Source organism: Aotus nancymaae, unplaced genomic scaffold (genome assembly GCF_030222135.1).
Source record: "Aotus nancymaae isolate 86718 unplaced genomic scaffold, 86718_ANA_hifiasm-v0.15.2.pri h1tg000040l, whole genome shotgun sequence".
Taxonomy (NCBI): domain Eukaryota; kingdom Metazoa; phylum Chordata; class Mammalia; order Primates; family Aotidae; genus Aotus; species Aotus nancymaae.
This window is the reverse complement of record NW_026988454.1, coordinates 76123456-76145933: the sequence shown is the minus strand read 5'-3', so window position 1 is coordinate 76145933 and position 22478 is coordinate 76123456. Positions and strand designations below refer to the sequence as shown.

Below are 22478 nucleotides of genomic sequence, written 5' to 3'. Positions count from 1 at the left end.
CACATTTACAGAAAAAGAAACAAAAATTTCACAAAAATTTCACAGGGAAGACCTGTGCTCTGGCTACAGAAGCTGAAATTAGGAACATGAAAGAAACTTGGAGAGAAGACATTCAATACTCTAAAATACTTCAGCAAAAATAGTCAAACATTTGTAAACAACTTTTAACAAATCTTTATATGCTGTGTTGCTATATGGTAAATATTCTTAACTGATTTTTATTTAACTCCAAAAAGTGATTTTTATTGCTCATGAATACTTCCCTCTACATTAGATAAAAGCTTGCTTTCTTTCCCTGGAGGCAAGAGTAAAATGTAATTAGGGCTTACTCAATGACAGTTTTTGAATTTCTTAGACTGGGGCATTCTAGCCACTTGCTTGCCTGTTTGCAATTTCCACCCCAAAAAATGAAGGTCAGAATAAACTGTAAAACCAGAACTCATAAGTATGGCTCCTTGTTAACATTTTTATTTGTATGTTTGATGGTTGAGGACACTGATGAAACTGGCTGTGGATTTTGGGACTTAAAAGTATGAAATTGACAACACAACTACTTAAAAACAGAGTAAGGCTAAACTGTACTCAATGACCAGGGCAACTACAGTACTGAAAATCCCAAAGAACTTAATGTAAACAAACAAGCAACTGTTCAACAGCCTCTTGCATTTGGTACCACGACTAAAATCTACTATTTTCTTCCATTTACCTATTTGGATATTTTTATGAAATGACTACATGTAAAAACCATAATAAAATTTCCCTTTAAGTGTGTTATGATACAGTAAAACACATCATCAATGACTAGAAATAAAATCTGAAATCTTGAAGGCTAAATCCTAATGGAAACATCAAGCCTTAGCATTCACGCTTGGATATCTCATGTTCCAAGGTAAAAGGCCTCTTTCAAGTGACTAGGTCCCTTTCAGTGGAGTGACAGATGTATATACAAGCAGCAATGCTATGGATGAGTCATGCTTTATCTTAGTCTACAGTTATTATGCTGAACCCAGTATGAGTTTCAGCTAGGTAATCAAATTATCTGGAAACAATATTACTCCTTTTATTTAAATTAAATGATGGAAGATATTTATTTCCAGGAAGCTTTCTAAAATAGATTTTGAAGAAGCTAAAAATAACAGTTTAGTACAAACTGTCTTCACCTGTATTGCTTGTATACACAAGGAATTCATTATAAAATTCAGTGGTGGGAGGAAAAAATAATGGAAGAAAAAGTTACTTGCTTTAGCATTTTTAGTTTTGATAACTTCTTTGATCAACTTGCTTATCTGAAATAGAGCAAAAACTACAATACAGTCATGATAGAATTCTAATAATCACGGCAATTAATGCTTTCATTTTGAACTTTTTCTTCAGAAAACATTAATGCTATAAAAATCAGATTGATAACATCCTTATTTAAAAGACACCATGTACTGGTATCAAAATGTGACTTATTTTAACACCAACTGAAAAAAACAATTTGTATAGTCATTTTATTATTACTTTTAAGTTATTCTGATGGTTTTGGTAGCAAAGTTACTATTAATGATATAAATACTCTCTTTATAGGTGTTGAAATTCTTTCAAAAGTGTTGAAAGGCTGCAGGCATTCTAGAATGGGATTGTAAGGAAAATCAAATATTCTAATATCAAGGAGAATTAAGATACTTGTTGAATTTACATTTACTTCTTTAACGTCCTTCTTATTTGCCTGGTTTATTCCTCATGTGGTATGATAAAAGAAATCTAAGCCCAAGCCTTTTTAAGCTAGAGCAATTATTTTCATTTTCCATTATTTTTCTTCATTTTTTTTTTTCAAATACATGAGAAAACAATCCAAGAATCACTGCAGGAAGAAATGATCATTTAAGCTCAATCATGTTCTTTTGCCTTTTAATTTCATTTAAGAGGTTAGTATTAGAGTCATAAAAGCTTTACAGTTTCAACACACATACACACAGTCACAGAATTAAAAATCTTTACTCCTTAAAAAAAAGACTTCCATTTTGTTCAATGTATCACAATCAAATTTTAGTCTAACAAAATCTGGTAAAACTGCTTTCATTAAATAGAGCAGCTGCCACTTACCTTTACATATTTTACGGATGGAACTAAGTTCAGTACTGATCCAAGGATGCTGGCATCACAGCCCTTACACTGAACTATCCCCAAAGGTTCCGTATTTCTGTAATATACCACCAATCACCCTAAATTTATAATACCCTGTCTTTAACTTGGTATATACCATCTTTTGGGAAAAAGTTAGTTATTAATATTTTGAGATGAGATACAAGAATAAAGTCATTCTTGAGGTTCCACATCTAATATGAAAAAATGGACGATGTTTGCACATAGCAGCTACTTTGATACCTCCTGTTCTGTTAGGCTAGCCTTCACACAATGAGCATGCATATACAGCCACAGTTCAGTGCATCTGTTTTGAATTTGAAGAAGTGCTGCTCATTCAAGTCACAGATGCTACCATGTTATGCAATGAGACAGTAAAATTGTATGTCCACCATAAGAAAAGGAAAATAAACAATGAAACAAATGCAGCAAATATAGGCAGTTGGCATTCAAAACACGCCAAAAAGCTAACACTCATGAACTGTCATTATAAGGGTTTTCCTTTCCTTAAAAAAAGTCAGTCTTTGCGTATTTCAAAAGTTAACGGTCCCAGAGAATCATGAAGTGCCTTGTCGTTTCTGCTGCTGACTTCTGATGACCTCTAGTTGTTTTTTGCATTGCTGGTAGTAAGTAGAAAGGCTTTTGTTTTCATCTAAAAGCTTTTTATGTTCCTGTACCAGGCGAGATGTATTTTGCTGGTCCTTTTCATCCTGGTCCAGTTCTGCAACTAGTTCTTGCCTACAAACAAATACCACATAATATTACACATGATGGAAAAATTCATACCTTACTAGCTGATGATGGAAGCTCAATTAATGAGAATTTTTATTCTGGGTCTATCATTTTGCATCTTAGCTACACTACTCAAACATAATTATGGGCTGGAGTGGAACTCTCATGTACTTCTAGTGTAACCATACAAATATCATAATCCTTCTATTAAGTAACTGTACTTGGATAATTAGTGAAGTAGATTAAATGGTAAAGTAAAAGTTTCAGAAAATTTCATTTTCTATTCTCTTTTTTGTGTAGGAAGGAAGAAAAAAGACTGGGAAAGGTTCTATCTGACTATGGGAAAATAACATGAAGTTTTTATCATTCACATTCTACTTTTATACTCATTCACATTCTGAAGTCACAATCCTATTTAACTCTAGTAGAGAGTGGTAAGTTAATAGAACATTTGCAAGCTAATTAAAATAAATGCTATCCAATTTAAAGCTTTTTCCCATTGTAAAGCAGTGAGAAAAAATAAAAAGTACCACTTATTTTAAACCACGTACATTTGCAAGCATTTTCAGGAAAGACCCTCAGTCTTTTACAGTCTGATAAACTTATTTAAGTCCCTTTTATTTGGGAACTATTAAGTATTCCCTAAAAAGATGCATCTTTAGGCATCTCCTAAAGTGAGGTTACTGGATATAAATGAATAATTAATAAAAAGTCCTCAAGCAAAATAACTACCTAATACTATTTCTTAAAGTATTTAAAATTGGTTAAAACTGTCATAGTTTTCACAGCCAACACCCTAATCCACCATTTGTTTTTTCCAGCATAGAATTCTTCTTTCAAATAATTAAAAGTATGGCCAAAGTATAGGTTAAATATGTGAAATAAGAAATCAAGCTTTTTCAACATAAGGTGCCAGCAGTTCCATAATTACTTCTACAATTTCCTATTTAGGCTTACCTTTCAAATACCAGGTTGGTTTCATTTAAATCGCTATATCAATAAATTGTGATAAAACAATTTTTTCTCTTTTGGCTTCGAAGTCCATACAGAAAATTTTTCACAAATTACTTCAGAAAAAAAACAGCTTTCATTTATTTAGATTAAAATTAATGAAGGGAATCCTATTATCATACATATGTAAAGTTACTATAATTTTTTCCTGTAACACTTCATTTTAGTTACCACCAATAAATCAGTTTCCTAAGTGTAAAATTTCATGAAGGTCATGCTTAGGAAAACTGAAGATTCATACAAATTTAAGAACTGTGAATATAGTAGTAAGGAAATTAGACTGGATTTCTTTAAAAAGGGAGGAAGGCAGTTTCTATAACTCCTCAGAAAAACACTCAGTTATGAAATACAGTCTTTTAATAAGTAATCCTACTCCTAAACATACACCTGGAAAAAATGTACAAAAATGTTTCTAAGACAAGGCACAACTGAACGTTAGTAAATCAAATTATTTTATCTATGTATCTTTATAGCAATAAATCTAAACAGTTCTGAGAACAACAGCACTAATATGATATAGTCAAAAGAACTGAGTTTTCCATAAAAAATTTTTAGTAAAAGGGTGCCTAAAGCTTAAACAAGTTGAAAGTATACTTAATGACTAATTCTAAAGACTATAATGTTTTCATGGCTTCAAACAATATTGTACCTTATCATATTTTAAACTCCAAATAGTAATGTATTTTTATTTTTATTCATAAAAATAACTTACTTTCTCTGTAATAACAATGCAATTTCTGTTTGAACTTTCATATATTCTTGTGCCATTTTACAATGCTGTTCAAATACTGCCATAGATTCTTTGGAGTTTGGGCACGGTGCTAGAGGCTGAAAATAATCAGGAATGTTAAAACATAATTAAATCAAATTTCAATATCCAGCTGAGAGTTAAGACAGAGACTGTGATGTATTTTTACAGGACTAAAGCAATGATCTTTAAAAATAAGTGTTAAACCATGCCCTAGAAAATTTCAGTGTCCTTTTGTCAGAGTTAAGTCAGCATTTAAATTTACTCTTGCTGTTTTAACACTTTCATTGTTACAGAGAACTACGATTGTTGAAGTTGTAGTCTCTGGTATGACATTTCTAGTTGCAAACAGGATCAAACTAAAAGATGTCTGTGGCCCTCATAGTTATGGGGAGGCACTGAAGTATATTATTTACATGTTCAGTCACTATGAACATGAGAATGTATCACAAAATGTATTAAATAGAAAAAAGCTTATGAGTTTTGTTTTGATGCACTAAAATTAAAGAGTGAAAATGTAATGCTTAGCAGTACTGAATAAAGATACTGGAGTATTTTTCTTGATGACTGTCAAGATAACAATACGATTCTGCCAATTGAAAGTTTGATTAACTTAACCAAAAGAATTGTTTATTCTGATTTGATTCTAAAAAGTTTAAGGAGGCCAACTAAAAGGATAAATAAAGGACTATACCATGATGGGTAGCAACACAACTGTCAGCTTCAAAGACAAACTCTAAGAAGAAAAAAGTCAACTGTCAATGAGAAAGTACTCCTTTACCTGTAGTTGGTGATCCAGTGTGAGATAAGCCATTGGGATGGAGTTATCTGATCCATTGGTATCTAGAATTAAAGCATGTATTTTATTCATTTTCTGTCACAAATAATTAAAATGAACAGCAAGAAAGCATGAATGCAATGCTTTTTTTCCCCTAAAGTAAATAATATGTAAATTAAAAGTTATGGCTACTGGTAATGGAAGAGTCTATTTCTGAATTCTAAAGGTTAAAAAAAAAGACATTCAGTTATCAGACATTAGAAGGTAATCATATTCTCGTACCTATAATTTAAGTTGGCTATAAACTGAATAGAACACAATATATTAAAACTTCTAAGCTCTTGGTTAATTAAAAACAAAAATAGTGATATGAGACTTTTATATTTTAAATTTAGTCATAATTGACCCTATCAAATCAAATCCCACATCTCTTTTATCATGCTAAATTTTTTTATATAAGGCTATGTCAACTCTGTTAACATCAGTGTTCCTTAACAGGGAAAGGGAGAAAGTGGAGACAAATTCTCTTTCAGTGGATCATTTGCAATTTACATAGATTCTAATGTGACCCCCACCACCCATCCTGCACTTCCCAGTAAGAATCACGCAGAAAACGAGATGTTGCTGATGAGACTGTATTACAAATATGAACAGTAAGGAACCAAAAAAGAGGCTGAGACCTATGGCTCAATGTCATGTCAAAAATGGCAAAGTTGATTAACTCAAATAACCAGTCAATTTTATAAAATTATTTGAATAGAATACTTTTGTTTATATTTCAAAAGAGGTAAAATTACTGTACAACTTGACTGAGATGCATGGGATAGTCTCTTCCTAACATTAATGTTTATGTAAAACAGTTCCAGAAGTAAGCAGAATAACTCTGAAGTAATATTGACTTTTCTACTTCAGAAATAGTTGCTTTCCCATTGTTAGTAGAGAAAGAAATGAGCTAAATGAGTGAGCTCTTCAGTCTTTTTCTGACAAATAACTCCTTGAAGGAATAGTGTGGATAAAGGCAAGTAAGGATGACAGCAGATGCACTGCATGCAATCCCAAAAAACTCAAGACTGTTCGCTGGCTCAGTAATCTTCTAATTTATTGTTAACTGTTATTTCATTTTTTTTTAAGCCATTGAGAATGTGCTTGCAAGAAACTCCAAAAGCTAATTAGCGAAATCAGACCAAATGAGACAATGCATGTGAGGAACACCATGCAATGTTGGCGTATATTAAGCACTCAATGAATGATGGTAGTTATCGTTATTATTCATACTAAATGGAGAATTAAAAAGGACAATTTAAAAGAGTACAGTATGCATTTAATATTGAAAAAGTAATGTTTATTAAATATTGGAATGGAATACAGAAAACCAGTAGAGACTTAATGTACTTACCCTTAAGGCTCATACAGAGTACTAACATAAATGTGTGTTTTTTCTGAAGTGGCTAAGCAAGAAATATACTTAATTTGTTATTTCTCTGACCAACTCTCCTCCCACCCCAACAGTAGTTTCAAACTAATGCTCCCACATAAATACTGCTTTCTACAAAACTAAGATTGATTAAAAATGATTGATTTCCTCCTGATTTGCTAGAAAAATTTAAGTGTTTTGAAAAAGTTTCCTTGATTGAAGGTTTCCATTCCTATTATTCTTTCTTAAATCACTGATATCTTATATATCTCATTATATCAGCACCCTGTAGGTGATATGTACTTTAGAATTAAGTATAATACATCAATGTTGCATGGTATTCTGGGAGTGAAAAAAAAGTCTAAGGACTGTGTTATTCAAATAATTAAAGCCCTTCTATGGTGAGGGACTTAAGGTCCTTCATTGAATTTCATCTCCTCTCTAAAACAAAGAAGTGGGATTTCACTTTCTCACTTTTAAACTAAATTGAAATTGAACTTCCAGTCTCTACTAGCAATAATTGGTCACAAAATTGGAAGATTATTTAATGAAAGTTTTTTTTTTGTGTGTGTGTTTCAATTGCTAATCAAATCTTAACTGCTTCTCCTGAATGTCAAGACTCATTTCGGTTTGGTTAAATTAGGCAAACTCTCTTTTCTGGCCCCTAAACACACTTGTTACTATCTCATATTCTTTGAGTATGCATTCCCTTCAGGAAAATGTTGCCTTCTTTTGCTTATGACTAAAGAACACGTGTCATCATTTTATGAAAAGGTCAGAGACTATGCCAGGTCTTGTTTAATTGATTTCTCTTATAACTATCAAAACACTCAGCTTGTACTGTAAACTTAATTTATTATATAGTATAAGTTTATTTTTAATGTGTCAATATTATGACCCTAACCAGACTGCAAGGAATGAGCCATGCTTTATACTTTACATTAATACATCTTTGCAAAGTACTAAGCACAGGTGAAAACTCTTTACTGTGTTTCCCCACTCTGTGGCTCCCTCTACTGGGTCTAGATATCTCTCTCACTAGATCCTCTCAGTTTGTGGGTCTTTTTAAATACCCCGTAATATTATAAATAGAAACTGAAGAGCACTCATTATCTGCTATGATTATTAAATTGCTATGCGCTTTAGCTTTCTCTGAAAATATACAAAAACCTCAGCTTTCTCTGAAAATATACAAAAACTTCTCAAATTAAAAAAAAAATAATTAGGTTGCTTTAACTTATATTTACACTCTTAATTTTTTCCTTGATCAGTGGCCCTTCAAGGAAAAAGACTATCTATCTGCTCCCTAATTTACTCTATTAGCTTGCTTATCAATATTTTTCTTAGAAATACTGCAAAGCTGAATTAATTACAAACTTAAACCAGAGCCTCCATTTTTAAAATGTATTCAAAATTATAGCCACACAATTGCAATATATTTCAACGCAAAGACAAAATTCAGCTGATATTGCAAACTATTTCTAGCAATTGGTATTTTATGGTATTTTTAGGTATAGAAAAGAAAACAATGGGACAGGAGTAGAAGCAACACTTGAAGTAGAAATGTAGCAGTTATGTAAGAGAGGCTTAAACATCTTTTATTTTACCCCCATGAAGTCACAATCTGCCACACTGTTGAACGACACATATAGATTGGTGTAGACTGAAGACAGGAGGCTCTGCAAAGTTGAGTACCATACCTGGACAAATGTCATAATGTCAGGGAGAGTACTCCCTTGCCAGGGGCTTCAGGAATCAAAAAGAGCTGTTATCACCTGAATGTTAATGATAAAATCCGGCAAGAGCATTTCCCTGTCTACCACCAGGGAGGAGAATGTCTATAATGAACTCCATACTTGTGCTGAGTAGTGGTGAATGCTCTGGACAGTCTTAGGTTGGGCTGTGCTGGGGTGAAACAGAAGTTTTTGCCACCACTAAATTTAAACTTACTAAAACCAGAGAGTACACCCTTGCTAAACATAGTTCTATCTTATATAACACAGAGAAAAACCACCCAGTTGATTTTTTAAATTAAATTATAAACTTGACCAAACCATATCAGATACTATAAATACTTGAGTTGTATTTCAGTTTGTAAAGACAGAAAGCTGGCATTTTAACTTCAGTCTAATTGTTACTATTAGTAACATAGTCGATCTTATATAAAATACCAAATGCTTTAATTTTCCAAGGGCTAAGAGATCATCTTTCCCTTTAGGACTTAATAAAATATAAATAAAAAATTTCATAAGTACACTTAAAAGCATTTATCAAGATATTCTCCTAATGTTAGGGAAAAATTTCTTCTACAATGGCACATCATTTCTTGTTTGTTTGTCCATAATGAAATAATTCCATCACTACCTTTAGGCAGGTGGACATTAATACTAATATTGTGACCAGTTAGTTATCCATGTTGGGGAGCTTTAATAACTCTTTAATAATAATAGCTTCTAAAGGTCTAATAGAATATTTGTATAACCAAAAATGGTGTCTCTTATCAGTTAAAAACAATTCAAAAGGTCAATGATCAGAATTTTTTTCTCCTTAAGGTACATGACATCTTGTGTCCTTAAAACAAAAAATTGAGATGAAGATGATGAGGATGAGGATGATTTTTACCATTCTCCAATTTTGGTTATTGATAAAATAATGACTTTACTACCTTCATCTAGTAGGATGAATCTAGTAGGAAAATCACAGGCTGAAGTATCAAGAATTCAATACGCTTCCCAACTGGGAAAAACCCCCAAACAGACGATATTTAAAATACGTATGTAGTATCTGGATTAAAAAAAAATACAGAAGGCAAGGCAGTCTCTGTCTCTGTATTCAAAACAATATTTTGACATGTATTGTTAAATAGTTTGCTAATATGAAAATCTAAACAGTATAATGCGTGCCTCTGTAAAAATTAGAGTAATGACATGGCCAAATGAACATAATTGATTCCATTTCATAAATATAATGAGGAAACAGACTGGTCACCTGTGGAATCATCAGGGGTCCATGGATGATTTCTAGTAGGCTTTTCTGAGGTTGGTCCTGAGGTAGTGATCATTCTGACACTGGGACTGGATGACCTACTGCTCACCTACAGGAAGAAGTAACAGAAGAAACAAAATGTGATTTTCTGGTTAAAAAAGATGACAAGAGAACTTTTCCATTAAAAGGCAAAGAACATACTTAGAGATCCCCCAAAAAACTCTTGTAAACAACAAAATAAATCCTCTCTTATATATATGTAAAAATTTATATGCACTCACACATAGTACCTCTTAAAAACTGATGAATTTGCAAGAAACTAAGAAATACTCTGAGATTAGAAACAAAACAAGATCAGGAAACCAGCAAGTGCTTAAGCTGACAGACCCGTGAATTTCAACTGAAACACCAATGGCCTAGACCTACTGTTTTCACAGCCTGCTGCACTCAGAGGAATGGACCATAAAGCCTTGGGCCTTTGTAGGATGGAAGTAAGACTGAAGAAATCTCTGCTTAAAGCTAAAACTCAGCAAAGGCTTCACTCTCGGAAAAAAGGTCACACAACTAGGAAAAAAAAAAATCTGTTCTACAAAAGCAGACAGCAAATAAATTTGTCTCTCTTGGGTTAGTGGCTCTGGGTGGAAGGGAGAAATGTATTAACTGTGGATCCATAAAAAATTTCCAGATTGGATGCAGGTTACAACAAATTCCAACCACAACAAATACCAAGCATTAAGAAATAGGAGGAAGCTCACAAACTGAGTTCAACATAGAATGTATACATTCAAATTCTAGGAAACAACAGGAGACAGAAAAAGCAGCCAGAAGAAAGCAGAACAATGTCTTCACGGTACTGAAAGAAAATAACTACCAGTCTAGAATTGTCTAGCCAACAAAATTTGAAGAATGAGGCCAAAATAACATTCTTAGATGGGCAAAAACTGAGTTTCCTTTCCATACATTCTTACCACAGAAATTTTTCCAGTATATATTTTTGGAAGAAGAAACATTTCACCTGATGGAAGGATCAAGATGGAATAAATAGTGATAAATAGGGAAATAAATCTACACACTGAAAATATGCAGTGATGGAAACAGTGAATTTATAGAATTACCAAACAAATAAACAAGATGGTACCAAAATTATAAATAACAATAGCATAAGCATGAAGAGCACTGATTTTAAAATCCTTGTATTGTTCAGGATGAGGGTAGATCTTTACTAAGTTGGGCATGAATGTTAAAATTTCAAAGGTATTTATTAGAGTAGTAATATATAACTCCCAAACCAGAAGTAAAACAATAGAATGAGAAATTCATCCAATTCAAAAGAAAGCTGGAAAGGAAAGGGAAAAGAAAGCATGAGAGCAAACTTATCAGTAACTACAATAAATGTAAAAGGACTAAACTCTCTAGTTATTAATTAAAAATCAGATTGTCAGGCTGAATTAAATGCAATTTATAAGAGACATATCTAATTCACAGAGATAGAGAAAACAGAAAACTAAAGGATAAAAAAAGATAACCAGGCAAAAACTACCCAATATGAAGTATCTATATTAATATTAGAGGGAATATGTTTTAGAGTCTAAAAAATTACTAGAGAAAAGGATAATATAAGTGGTTCAATTCAGAATACAACAATTCAAAATTTATTTTTAAAAAAATTTTTTTTTTTTTGTAGACATGGGCCTTACTATGTTGACCAGGTTTCTCTCAACCTCCTAGCCCCAAGTAACCCTCTTGCCTCAGTCTCTCAAAATGCTGGGATTACAAGCATAAGCCACTGTGCCTGGCCAATGATTCAAAATTTATATGCTGTACATACAAATAGATAAATCAAACTCCTGGGCTCAAGCGATCCTCCCATCTCAGCCTCCCAGCATCTGGGACTAGAGGCATACACCGTGCCCAGCTAATTTTGAAATTTTTTTGTAGTGCCATGGTCTTGCCATGTTCCGAGGCTGGTCTCAACCTCCTGGCCTCAAGCGATCTCCCTCCTCAGCTTTCCAAAGCACTGGGATTGGAGGCATAAGCTACTGTGCCTGGTCAACAATTCAAAATTTATATGCTGTACATATAAACAGATAAAGTAAGATTTTTTGAGACGAATTTTTGTTGCTCACGGACCAGGAGATTCCCAGCGGAGGAGCCCCACGGGTCGCCAGCGCGACTCTTGTGGCTGGCGTGGCAGTTTTGCCGGCACCTCAGCGTGGTGGTTCTTGGTGCAGAGTAAGCAGGACTGGGTCCCCTTTTGGCCAACGTTTGGAGCTCCGGGAAGGCAGAATTGCCTATTCAGCTGATTGAAGGACAGACTCAAGAAAGGAGCCAGACCAGAGATTCCTGGGCAGAAAAGCACCATCAATCTTAACACTGCTGTTTTGGCCGGCACAGTGGATTGCTCAGATTTCGGTGCTGGGAATCAACAAGTTGGACGTCCACTCAGAGACCTAATTAGAAAGTCGGTAATTACAAAGATGACAGATGGATAAATTTATAATGAAGGGAAGAAACCAGCCTAAAAAGGTAGAGAATACTCAAAATCAGAATGCCTCTCCCTCTACAGGGGATCACAGTTCCTCATCAGCAATGGAACAAGGCCTGATGGAGAACAAGTGCATTCCATTAACAGAAGTAGGCTTAAAAAGGTGGATGATAAGAAACTTCTGTGAATTAAAAGAACTTGTTTTAACCCAATGCAAAGAAACTAAGAACTTTGAAAAAAGGTTTGATGAAATGCTAACAAGAATAGACAATTTAGAGAGGAATATAAGTGAATTAATGGAGCTGAAAAACAATATGAGAACTTTGTGAAGTATGCACAAGTTTTAACAGTCGAATTGATCAAGCAGAAGAAAGGATATCAGAGGTCAAAGACCAACTTAATGAAATAAAATGAGAAGACGAGATTAGAGAAAAAAGGATAAAAAGGAATGAGCAAAGTCTCCAAGAAATATGGGACTATGTGAAAAGACCTAATCTACGTTTGATTGGTGTACCTGAATGTGATGAAGAGAATGAATCCAAGTTGGAAAATACTCTTCAGGATATTATTCAGGAAAACTTTCCCAACCTAGTAAGGCAGGACAATATTCAACTCCAGGTAATACAGAGACCACCACAAAGATATTCCTCAAGAAGACCAACCCCAAGGCACATAATCATCAGATTCATTAGGGTTGAAATGAAGGAGAAAACACTAAGGGCAGCCAGAGAGAAAGGTCAGGTTACCCACAAAGGGAAGCCTATCAGACTTACAGCAGATCTCTCAGCAGAAACCCTACAAGCCAGAAAAGATTGGGGGCCAATATTCAACATCCTTAAAGAACTTCCAACCCAGAATTTCATATCCAGCCAAACTAAGCTTTACAAGCAAAGGAAAAATAAAATCTTTTGTGAACAAGCAAGTACTCAGAGATTTCATCACCACCAGGCCTGCTTTACAAGAGCTTCTGAAAGAAGCACTACACATATAAAGGAACAACCAGTATCAGCCTTTCCAAAAATATATCAAAAAGTAAAGAGCATCAACATAATGAAGAATTTATATCAACTAATGGGCAAAACAGCCAGCTAGCATCAAATGGCAGTATTAAACTCATATATATTATTATTCAAACTGGATAAAAAGCCAAAATCCATCGGTATGCTGCATCCAAACCCATGTCACATATAATGATACACAAAGACTCAAAGGGATGGAGGAAGATTTACCAACCAAATGGAGAGCAAAAATAAATAAATAAATAAAAAGCAGGAGTTGCAATTCTCGCCTCTGATAAAATAGACTTTGAAGCAATAAAGATCAAAAGAGGCAAAGAAGGACATTACATAATGGTAAAAGGATCAATGCAGCAAGAAGAGCTAACGATCCTAAATATATACGCACCCAATACAGGAGCACCCAGATACATAAGACAAGTTCTTAATGACTTATAAAGAGACTTAGACTCCCACACAATAATAATGAGAGACTGTAACATCACATTGTCAATATTAGATCAACAAGACAGAAAATTAACAAGGATATCCAGGACTTGAACTCAGATCCGGAACAAGTAAACTTAATAAACATTTATAGAACTCTCCACTTCAAATACACAAAACATACATTCTTATCAGTACTACATCACACCTATTCCAAAAGTGACTACATAATTGGAAGTACATCACTCCTCAGTAATTGCACAGCATTTCATAGGTTTAAGTGAAATATTGGTTGGCTGCTTGTTTATTTTCTTCCCTTATTCCTTCCTGTCTCCATTGTTAAGCACAATTATTGGCATAAAAGAGGTTTTTAATACCCATTTCTAGACTGCATTCTAGCCTGGGCAATAAAGCAATACTCCCGTTCTCTCTCCCTCTTTCTCTTCCTTTTTCTTCCTCTCCTTCATTTTTTTCTCTCTTTCTTCCTTTAAAAAAAAAAAAAGAAAGGAAGCTTAACATTAAAGTGTGTAGCTGAAATGTGAGCCACATTGGGTCTGCTCACTAAACCTCACATTTAGCTCCCCAGTTCCAGCAACACCCCAAACCAGAGCAGGTCTCCCCAACACCCTGCCCACAATAAAAAAAAAAAAAAGAAAAGAAAAATAAAGTAAAAAAACTCAAGGATGTATCCTCAAACTCCTGGGCTCAAGTGATCCTCCTGCCTTAGCCTCCTGAGTAGCTGGAACTACAGTTGGATGCCATTGCACTTGGCTAATTTCTAAATTTTTTTTAGAGATGGGATCTCACTACGTTGTTCAGGCTGGTTGTGACCTACTGATTTCAAGCAATCTTCCCCTTGGCCTCCCAAAGTGCTGGGATTACAGGTGTGAGCACTTGTACCCAGCCCTACACTAAGATATTTTAATATTCCTCTGTAAATTATATAAACGAATTCCAAAAAACAAAACACATACACGGTAAAACTTGAACTCCGTAAAACACAAGTGTGATCTAAACATAAGTGACTTCATGCCTAGTGAATGAAGAATACACATTCTTTTTAAGCATTCATGGGACACTGATGAAAACTGATTATGTACTAAGCTGTAAGCAAATCTCAAAAAAGTTAAAAAAATTCAATATTATATAAACTATAATTTTATTATTTTTTTGTACTGATTTCAAAACCTTTAAAAATCTTTTGTCTTGAAAAACACTTCTAAATAACTCATTGGTCAAAGAAAAAAGAGAAAAGGAACATTAGAAAATACTTGAACCGAATTTTAACATGAATCATGCTAACACCTGGTGATGTAACTAAAAGAGCACATAAAGGAAAATATTTAATTCTAAATATATATATGAAAGAACCAGAAGCACTGACAGTTTATAAGCAAGGGATCTAACTTAGTTAAAAAAAAAGAATTTGCCTCTCAAAATGAAAAATAGTAAAAGATAGTATTTTAAAATCAGAGACAATACTATAAAAATGAACAAATTCTTAAAAAAAAATTTCCAAAATTCCTATACATTATAGAAAACACCAAGCACAGAGGGTTTTATAGATAAATTCTATCAAATATTCAAGAAAAGGATTTTTCCAATCTTAAATTATCCTAAAAAAGAAAGAAGAAACTTTCTGACTCATTCTGTGAAGGCAGTAAAACTTGACCAAAATATAAGGACAGTGTGAGAAACAAAGAAACTGAACCTCACTTATAAAAATAGACACAAAAGTCAAAATTCTTAAAAATTATATTAGCAAATATAACGTGGAAGTGCAGAAGCAATAAAAGTCATTTAAAAAGTTTATCCAACTTTGCAAATGACTGCACAGGTCACTTATTTGACATTAGGATATTCCATTAATACAATTCATCACATCGATGGATTAAAGGAGAAAACCTCAACAGGCAGAAAAAGCATTTGACAAAATTTAACATCTAGTTATAAAAAGTACATTTAACAAACTTAAATTCCATGTATGAAAAGAGAATTATTTATTTATTTATTTACTTATTTGACACAGGGTCTTGTTCTGTTGCCCAGGCTCGTGTGCAATGGCACAAATGCAGCTCACTGCAGCCTTGACCTCCTGGGCTCAAGTAATCCTCCCACCTCAGCCTCAGGCTGAGTAGCTGGAACCACAGGCTCATGGCACCATGCATGGCTAATTTTAAAAAATATTTGTGTAGAGACGGGGTCTCGCTCATGTTGCACAGGCTGATCTTGAACTCCTGGGCTCAAGCGATCCTCCTGCCTCAGCCTCCCAAAGTGCTGGGATTACAGGTGTGAGCCACTGTGCCCGGTGAGAAGAGAATTTCTTAATCAGATAAAAGTTATTTATGATGTCTAGAAACATGATATATGAGAGAACACGGCCCTGAGGGCTGGTGGGAGAATGACAGGGAAGGCCACAGGTAAGGAACACACAGGACCAACCCTCACTGGGATTGCTAATGTTCCATTCCTTAAGCTGGGTGGTGGATTCATGTGTGTTCATTTTATTATTTTTATAACTTACACATTATGTATTCTTGTCTACATATTAACATTTCATATATTAAAAATTTTCAAAGGATACAGAAACTAAAATGAATTCCATAAAGACTTTTTAAAAAGCACCCTTTTCTTTTTTCTTGATGTGTTACTGAGTACCAAAAAGGAGACTAAAAAAAGGACATGGAGTTATAGAAAATAAAACATGAAAAAATAATTCATGAAGAATCTTATGTCTAGCTTTAACATACATACAAACACTCAAATTCAAGACTGCATGTAAAATGAAATGCAATACAAAAGTACCCTTGAGTAGAATTTATCGTATGTGAGTTTTAATTATGCTGTAATGTCTGCTTTAGATCACTTCAACCTCTCTTTATCTGGAGAGGGGTTGGGGCTGGGTTAAGAATGTGATGAGAAGTGTTCCATACAGTGCTAAAATTCTATGATTTTAGGCCTTGAAAACCCACAATAGACACAGGATAATAAATAGTGAGAGGTACTTTGTTTTCCTCCCATTTCGGTTTTATTTAAAAAAAAAAAATTTTAACTTTTATGGTTACGTAGTAGGTATATATTTTTGGGCACATGAGATGTTTTGACATAGGCATGCAATGCATAATAATCATATCATGGAAAATGGGATATCCATCCCCTCAAGCATGTATCCTTTGTGTTACAAACAATTTAATTATACTTTTAGTGAAACGTACTTTCATAACAATTTCAGAGGAAAAAAATCATAAAATAACTTTGAAGGAAAACTGACGAAATACGACTTTCATCTTGGGTACCCACTGAAATTGCTTCAGAAATTCCAAAAAGCTTTTCTACACCATAACCAATTTTTAACTCCACATAAGATTACTCATTCTGTTCTGTTCTTCTCCTTGTTAATCTTTCCCCACCCTGTAAGGCCTAGCTCAGGTTTCCTTCTACATTATGGGGTCATTCTTGCCACTTCTCTGGTTGTTTGTGCACAAGGCCAGACCCTGTGTTTGCGGACAAGGAGTGCCTGAGTGTACTGCAGGCCAAATGTTCATTTACTGATTGTTACTGAATCAATTCTGAAATTCTCACTCTGGCATTCATGACTCTTCATTGGCAGGTTTACCATGCTCATCCAGATTTTCTCTCCTCCTACAATTCCTCATGCCCCTGTTTCCCTTGCAGTTTTTTAATCCTGACCTTATATTTACCCAAAGATAATATGGTGTGGTGCACAGGGCACGTATAAAACTGAACCAGCTAAAATTACTGCTTTTGTAGTTCAAAACTCAGCAACTTCACATGTTTCAGTCTAATACTTGGAAGACCTGGGGTTATGTCTCCATTCTGCCACTTATAGCTGTGTGAACTTGTGTAAGTAACTCTGCCTCTCTGAGACTTAGGTTTCTCATGAATAAAGTGTGAATGAGAAAAAGTAGTAATAGTAAGAAGTTGGGTATTGGAGACAAGTCAGCCCAGAGTTTGATTGTGCTCTGCCATTTCTAACTAGTGCAGCTTTAGGTAACTTATTTAACCTCTAAGACTCAATAGGAAAATAAAAACAGTATTGCCTATCTCATCAGATTATAAAAATTAAGTGAAATGACGTACATGAAATGTCTTGACACGAGTTTTTTCTTCTTTGAATTTTGGTTGTATAGTCAGTTACTACTTCAACTTGTGTCTGAAATTCTTTTATATGACTCTCAAAGTTTTGATTTCTCTTCAAAAGTATTATAACCTCTTAAGAGCAGAGACCATGTGTACTTTTATATTGCACTTTCCAGTATCTGGGAAATTGCTGAATATATGATAACCACATAATAGATACTCACTGAATAAAATGACAACACAAGCTACTGGCACTCAGATACAAGATTGGTGCTTAAGCTTATCTACCTTTAGTATATAAGAATAACAACAACACATACCAAAGAAAACCAGTGACGAAATGTTTAACTCTTACTTTTAGGATACTTTTACCCTTGATAAAGCAAGTATAGATATTATGAAATTATTTCTGAGTCTTCTTAAGTTTTGACTGAAAGCAAGTACATGATTTGTCCATAGGTATAACTGTTATTGTAAATCAAAAGCATTTTTTCTTAAAAGTGGTAGCAGACCAGGGTTTCAGAGTCAGTGTAATGCTAACCACATTTTAAAAAGAAAAACAGATATGTTTGTGACAGGTGAGAATCAAGATCAGTTGTGAGAAATAAACAAGATATGGTAGAAGTAATAATTAGGTTTTCAAAATATAAGAATGGATTTAGCATATTAAAGAAAGAGGTCACTGAACATTTACAATATTAAATAAGGTGAACCTAATACGAATTTTATAGTACTCCTTAAGTTTAAATTTTTCGCAAAATGATTCTTTGCTACGTTTCTTTTCACCTTCTACTTTCCAAGAAACTCTCAGTGCCTCCTGTATATGCTTGTTTGTCCCACTTATAATTTCCAACAGCTATGAAACTAAGAAATACAAGGTTCACATTTTTAGTTCAGGTTTCAAAACTGTCTTTAGACTAGCATAGAGTTAGATTTAAATCCATAAACTAATAAATAAATCTTTATATTTTTAGAAATGTGTATCTCAATAAATAACAATATGCTAATATGTTTGTATAAAAAAACTAAGGAAATATTTAAAAACAAAGCATAACTGTATTTTCTGAATATGGAATAATACAAGGCAAATAAGAGGAACAGGTAATGTTTGACAATTAACCAAAAAAAAACCTCACCCTAGTCTTGTGGCTAAATTTATGTTACTGCTGGTAACCAATTACTGAAGAAGTTTTTATAGTAGCTATTTTTTTAAATCACTGGTAAAGTTCTGAGAGCCACAAATGCTCTCAAACCATTAAAACTCTTTTAAGTTGGTCCCTCCTTTAAGATATTTATAATTACTTATTCTATTCCTGCATTAACTGCACAGTTTAAGAGATATAGGCAAACTTGACTTACCAAAAGGATTGGATATGAAAGTGGTTACAATAATACAGAAATGTGACACAGCAATTTAAAGCAGGAAATAAATACTAAGCCAAATTTAAACCACAGGGGCAGAGATTACCACCAGTAGACATGAACCAGAACTGGCTTTTGATCATAACTTTATCCCTATATTTATAAAAAGGAATTGGAAGTTATTTTACAGACAAAAATAAAGCTCAGCTTTTAATGTCTTACCTGAAAGACTGGGAAAATACTTTCATGAGTCAAGAATTTATGCCCAGCGTTATTATTTAGACTGACATTTAAAAGCTATTTAATACCCTCAGAAATCTTAGTAGCTAAAATTATACAAGCACAAAACACAGAGATTAAATGCTGACTTATATGATATTCTTGATAAAGTAACATCACGATAATATAAATATTTTTAAAATGGGTATAAGTTGGTAATGTGGATTTACATGGGTACTTTATTATGGTAGTCACAGATAATCAAATTTACACATGAAGGTTTTATTGAAAACATTCTTTCTCATCTAAAGGTCTGTAAGCTTGATCTAATTTTGGCTTCACTACAGTTTTTCATATGGAAATTATAGAATTTTATTATTCTTACACGGTCTTCTACAATAGAAAGGTATCTATTCTCCAGTAGAGGCCAGGCGTGGTGGCTCATGACTGTAATCCTAGCACTTTGGGAGGCTGAGGCAGGTGGATCACTTGAGGCCAGGAGTTCATGACCAGCCTGGGCGACATGGTGAAACCCTGTCTCTACTAAACGTACAAAAAAAATTAAGTCGGGTGTGGTGGCACACGCCTGTAATTCCAGCTACTTGGGAGGCTGATGTGGAAGGATCACTTCAACCCAGGAGGCAAAGGTTGCAATGAGCCGAGATTACACTACTGCACTCCAGCCTGGTTGACAGAGCGAGACCCTGTCTTGAGAAAAAAAAAAAAAAAGTATACAATGAAAAAGGAATTATTCTTCAAAATTATTATATAAGTTTCTGATTCAGAGTTTAACAGAGTGTTTATTTACACTGAAGGATGTGCAGGATGAAGATGGACAAAAGTAGTATAATAAATCACATCCCTTAAATAATAACAATGTGTATTAACACTACTCAATATGTGATAAGAGACCTTTAAAGTAAATACTTTCCACAATCCTTGACACACAAGATTTCCTTACAATGCATAAAGAATGCTGGCAGATTTTACTTCTTTCCAAGTGCTATTTTCCTTTTATTTCTGGATGGTAAGACACTATCATGAGAGCAAGAAAGTGGCATAGAGAGCCTTGTAAGGCATCCTATGGAGAGGCTGGCATACAATAGGGTTCAGTATCTACTTGGTACTTTCACATTTGTTAAGAACTCTGAGAGGTGGGTGTTTTGGTCCCTATTTGCAGATAAGGTTGCTGAAGCTCAGGGAAATTAAGGAATTTGCCCAAAGTCACATATTTGATGTGTAAAAGTAGATTATAAAGTCCATATGGAAATGTAATATGTCCACTACTCTAATCATAATTGTATCATCTTGCAGTCATAATTTTCATTGACTGTAGCCCTAAGAGAATTCTTGAATACAGATCTATACTGAATACAATTCCAGAAGTATTCAGGCATTTATAAGAATGTATATGGTTTTAGTAAAACACAGAATGGCTCACCCAGGTGTATAAAACATAAATTTGTGTAGTCATCAGTAGAAATTTATCATCAAGATAGGTTAACCTTGCTCAGTGATATAATACAACTACAATTCATCATCACTTCACAACTATTTACATAATTAATAACAATGAAGACTATCAGAAGCCAAAATACTTAAATGTAAGGGATCTAGGGTTACAACAGCACGCCTTACATCTAGTTTCAAATGCAAGATAGAATGATTAGAGTATAGAGCTTGTGTGCTTTGCAATCAGATCTGGATTCAAAACTTGGTTATAGCAATTACCGGCAATATAAGGAAGTAAGAGACTTAGGGCAGTTTCTCTCATCCTCAGTTTACCTGGCTGCAAATGAGGTGAAAGTACCAACTTCACAGGATTAAGATTTTGATAACAGGATTAAGATTTTGATAATGTATACTAAGGGCCTATTTGGCACAAAGTCAGTGCACAATAAAATGGAAGCTGTTATTACTGTAGCTCTCTACTTGATTTGGGCCTAAGTCTGATCTCTCCAAATGAGGTCCCTGGGGACTAGGCTTTATTGGTATTGTCAAAGCCCTCTAGCCAAAGACTGCCAGGAACACATCAATTGTGGAAAGAATTGGGTCTAATATTTACTGCAGTGAAGGAGAATGCTTATCATGGGGCACCACGGGTGTCTCAATAAGAGGGTTTTAGAAAATGAATGTATTATAGGATTTAGTCTTTGGTTGAGTGACTTTGGGGAAACTTTAAGGAAAGAGGGGTTCACTCCAGATTGGCTGCTGTCAGAAAGCAAGGGCAATTCCACAGGGAGGGCAGTCCAGAGTGAGGACCAAGCTGTACTTGGTAAAGAAGCAGCAGTCACTCTTAATAGCTGGGAGAGGACAATGTTAGGTATTTTGTGGGTGGCACAGTGACCTTGTTTTCATCTGTGCTTAGAAAACATTCCAAAGTAGTCTTGTTTTGTCTCCTTTTATCATGGTCTCAGCATTATCTTGTTCAATGTTGGTGTTCTGAGAGATTATGCCCAATAAGACAATAACATGGTCTAGCTGTGTTCGCCAGCTGTGAGAGTAGGGCCAGCTTCTAACAACAGTGAGGCCACAGTGTCAAACCAGTTCCTGGATGTCAGGGACTGCTTTTTTCTTTCTCAGTATCTTTTCAAAGCTTCTAGGAAGTCACATCTATTGAGTGTTTAAAAAGCTTCCTGAATTAGTGAAAAACCATGTTTAAAAGTGAGTTGTATGTTGTAAGAATGCAATCTTTTACACCTATACTTATATCATTACTTTTAATTAAGAAGCTTGCTTCATTTACTACTACTCTCAAATGGATGGCAGCAGAAAAACAACAAATTTAATTTTAGTTTACAGATGGAAATTCTAAGTGATTTTTCTAAAATTATGTTTTGAGTTAAGAGCCACAGTACAATCACTTTACTCTCCTCTACAAGATGTAATGTTATTAAATTTTATTAGGAAGTTCTCTCTCTTCTCTGATGATTGTACTCAGTGGGCCAGATTCTTTTCTTCATGCATTTCCATGACCAGAAAAAAAAATTAAGTCTGAACATCTGCCTAACCATGCTTAGCCAGACTTCAAAAAGGATGACACCTTCAAATTTTGAAAACACATACTGTGAATA

The 22478-nt window shown here is 34.2% G+C and overlaps 1 protein-coding gene across 2 annotated transcripts in view; it reads right to left on the bottom strand.

Moving 5' to 3' along the window:
• Positions 1-1876: 1876 nt before the first annotated feature.
• The window catches only part of MAP3K7 (mitogen-activated protein kinase kinase kinase 7), a 72954-nt gene continuing 52352 nt past the window's right edge, over positions 1877-22478 (bottom strand). For both annotated transcript variants that reach the window (XM_012444274.3, XM_012444275.3), the window contains 4 exons: positions 9799-9904; positions 5400-5461; positions 4583-4698; positions 1877-2865 (listed from right to left, as the gene is read on the bottom strand). In XM_012444274.3, coding sequence (XP_012299697.1) covers positions 2685-2865; positions 4583-4698; positions 5400-5461; positions 9799-9904 — 465 coding nt within the window. In that variant the 3' untranslated portion in view covers positions 1877-2684. The remainder of the gene's footprint in view (positions 2866-4582; positions 4699-5399; positions 5462-9798; positions 9905-22478) is intronic.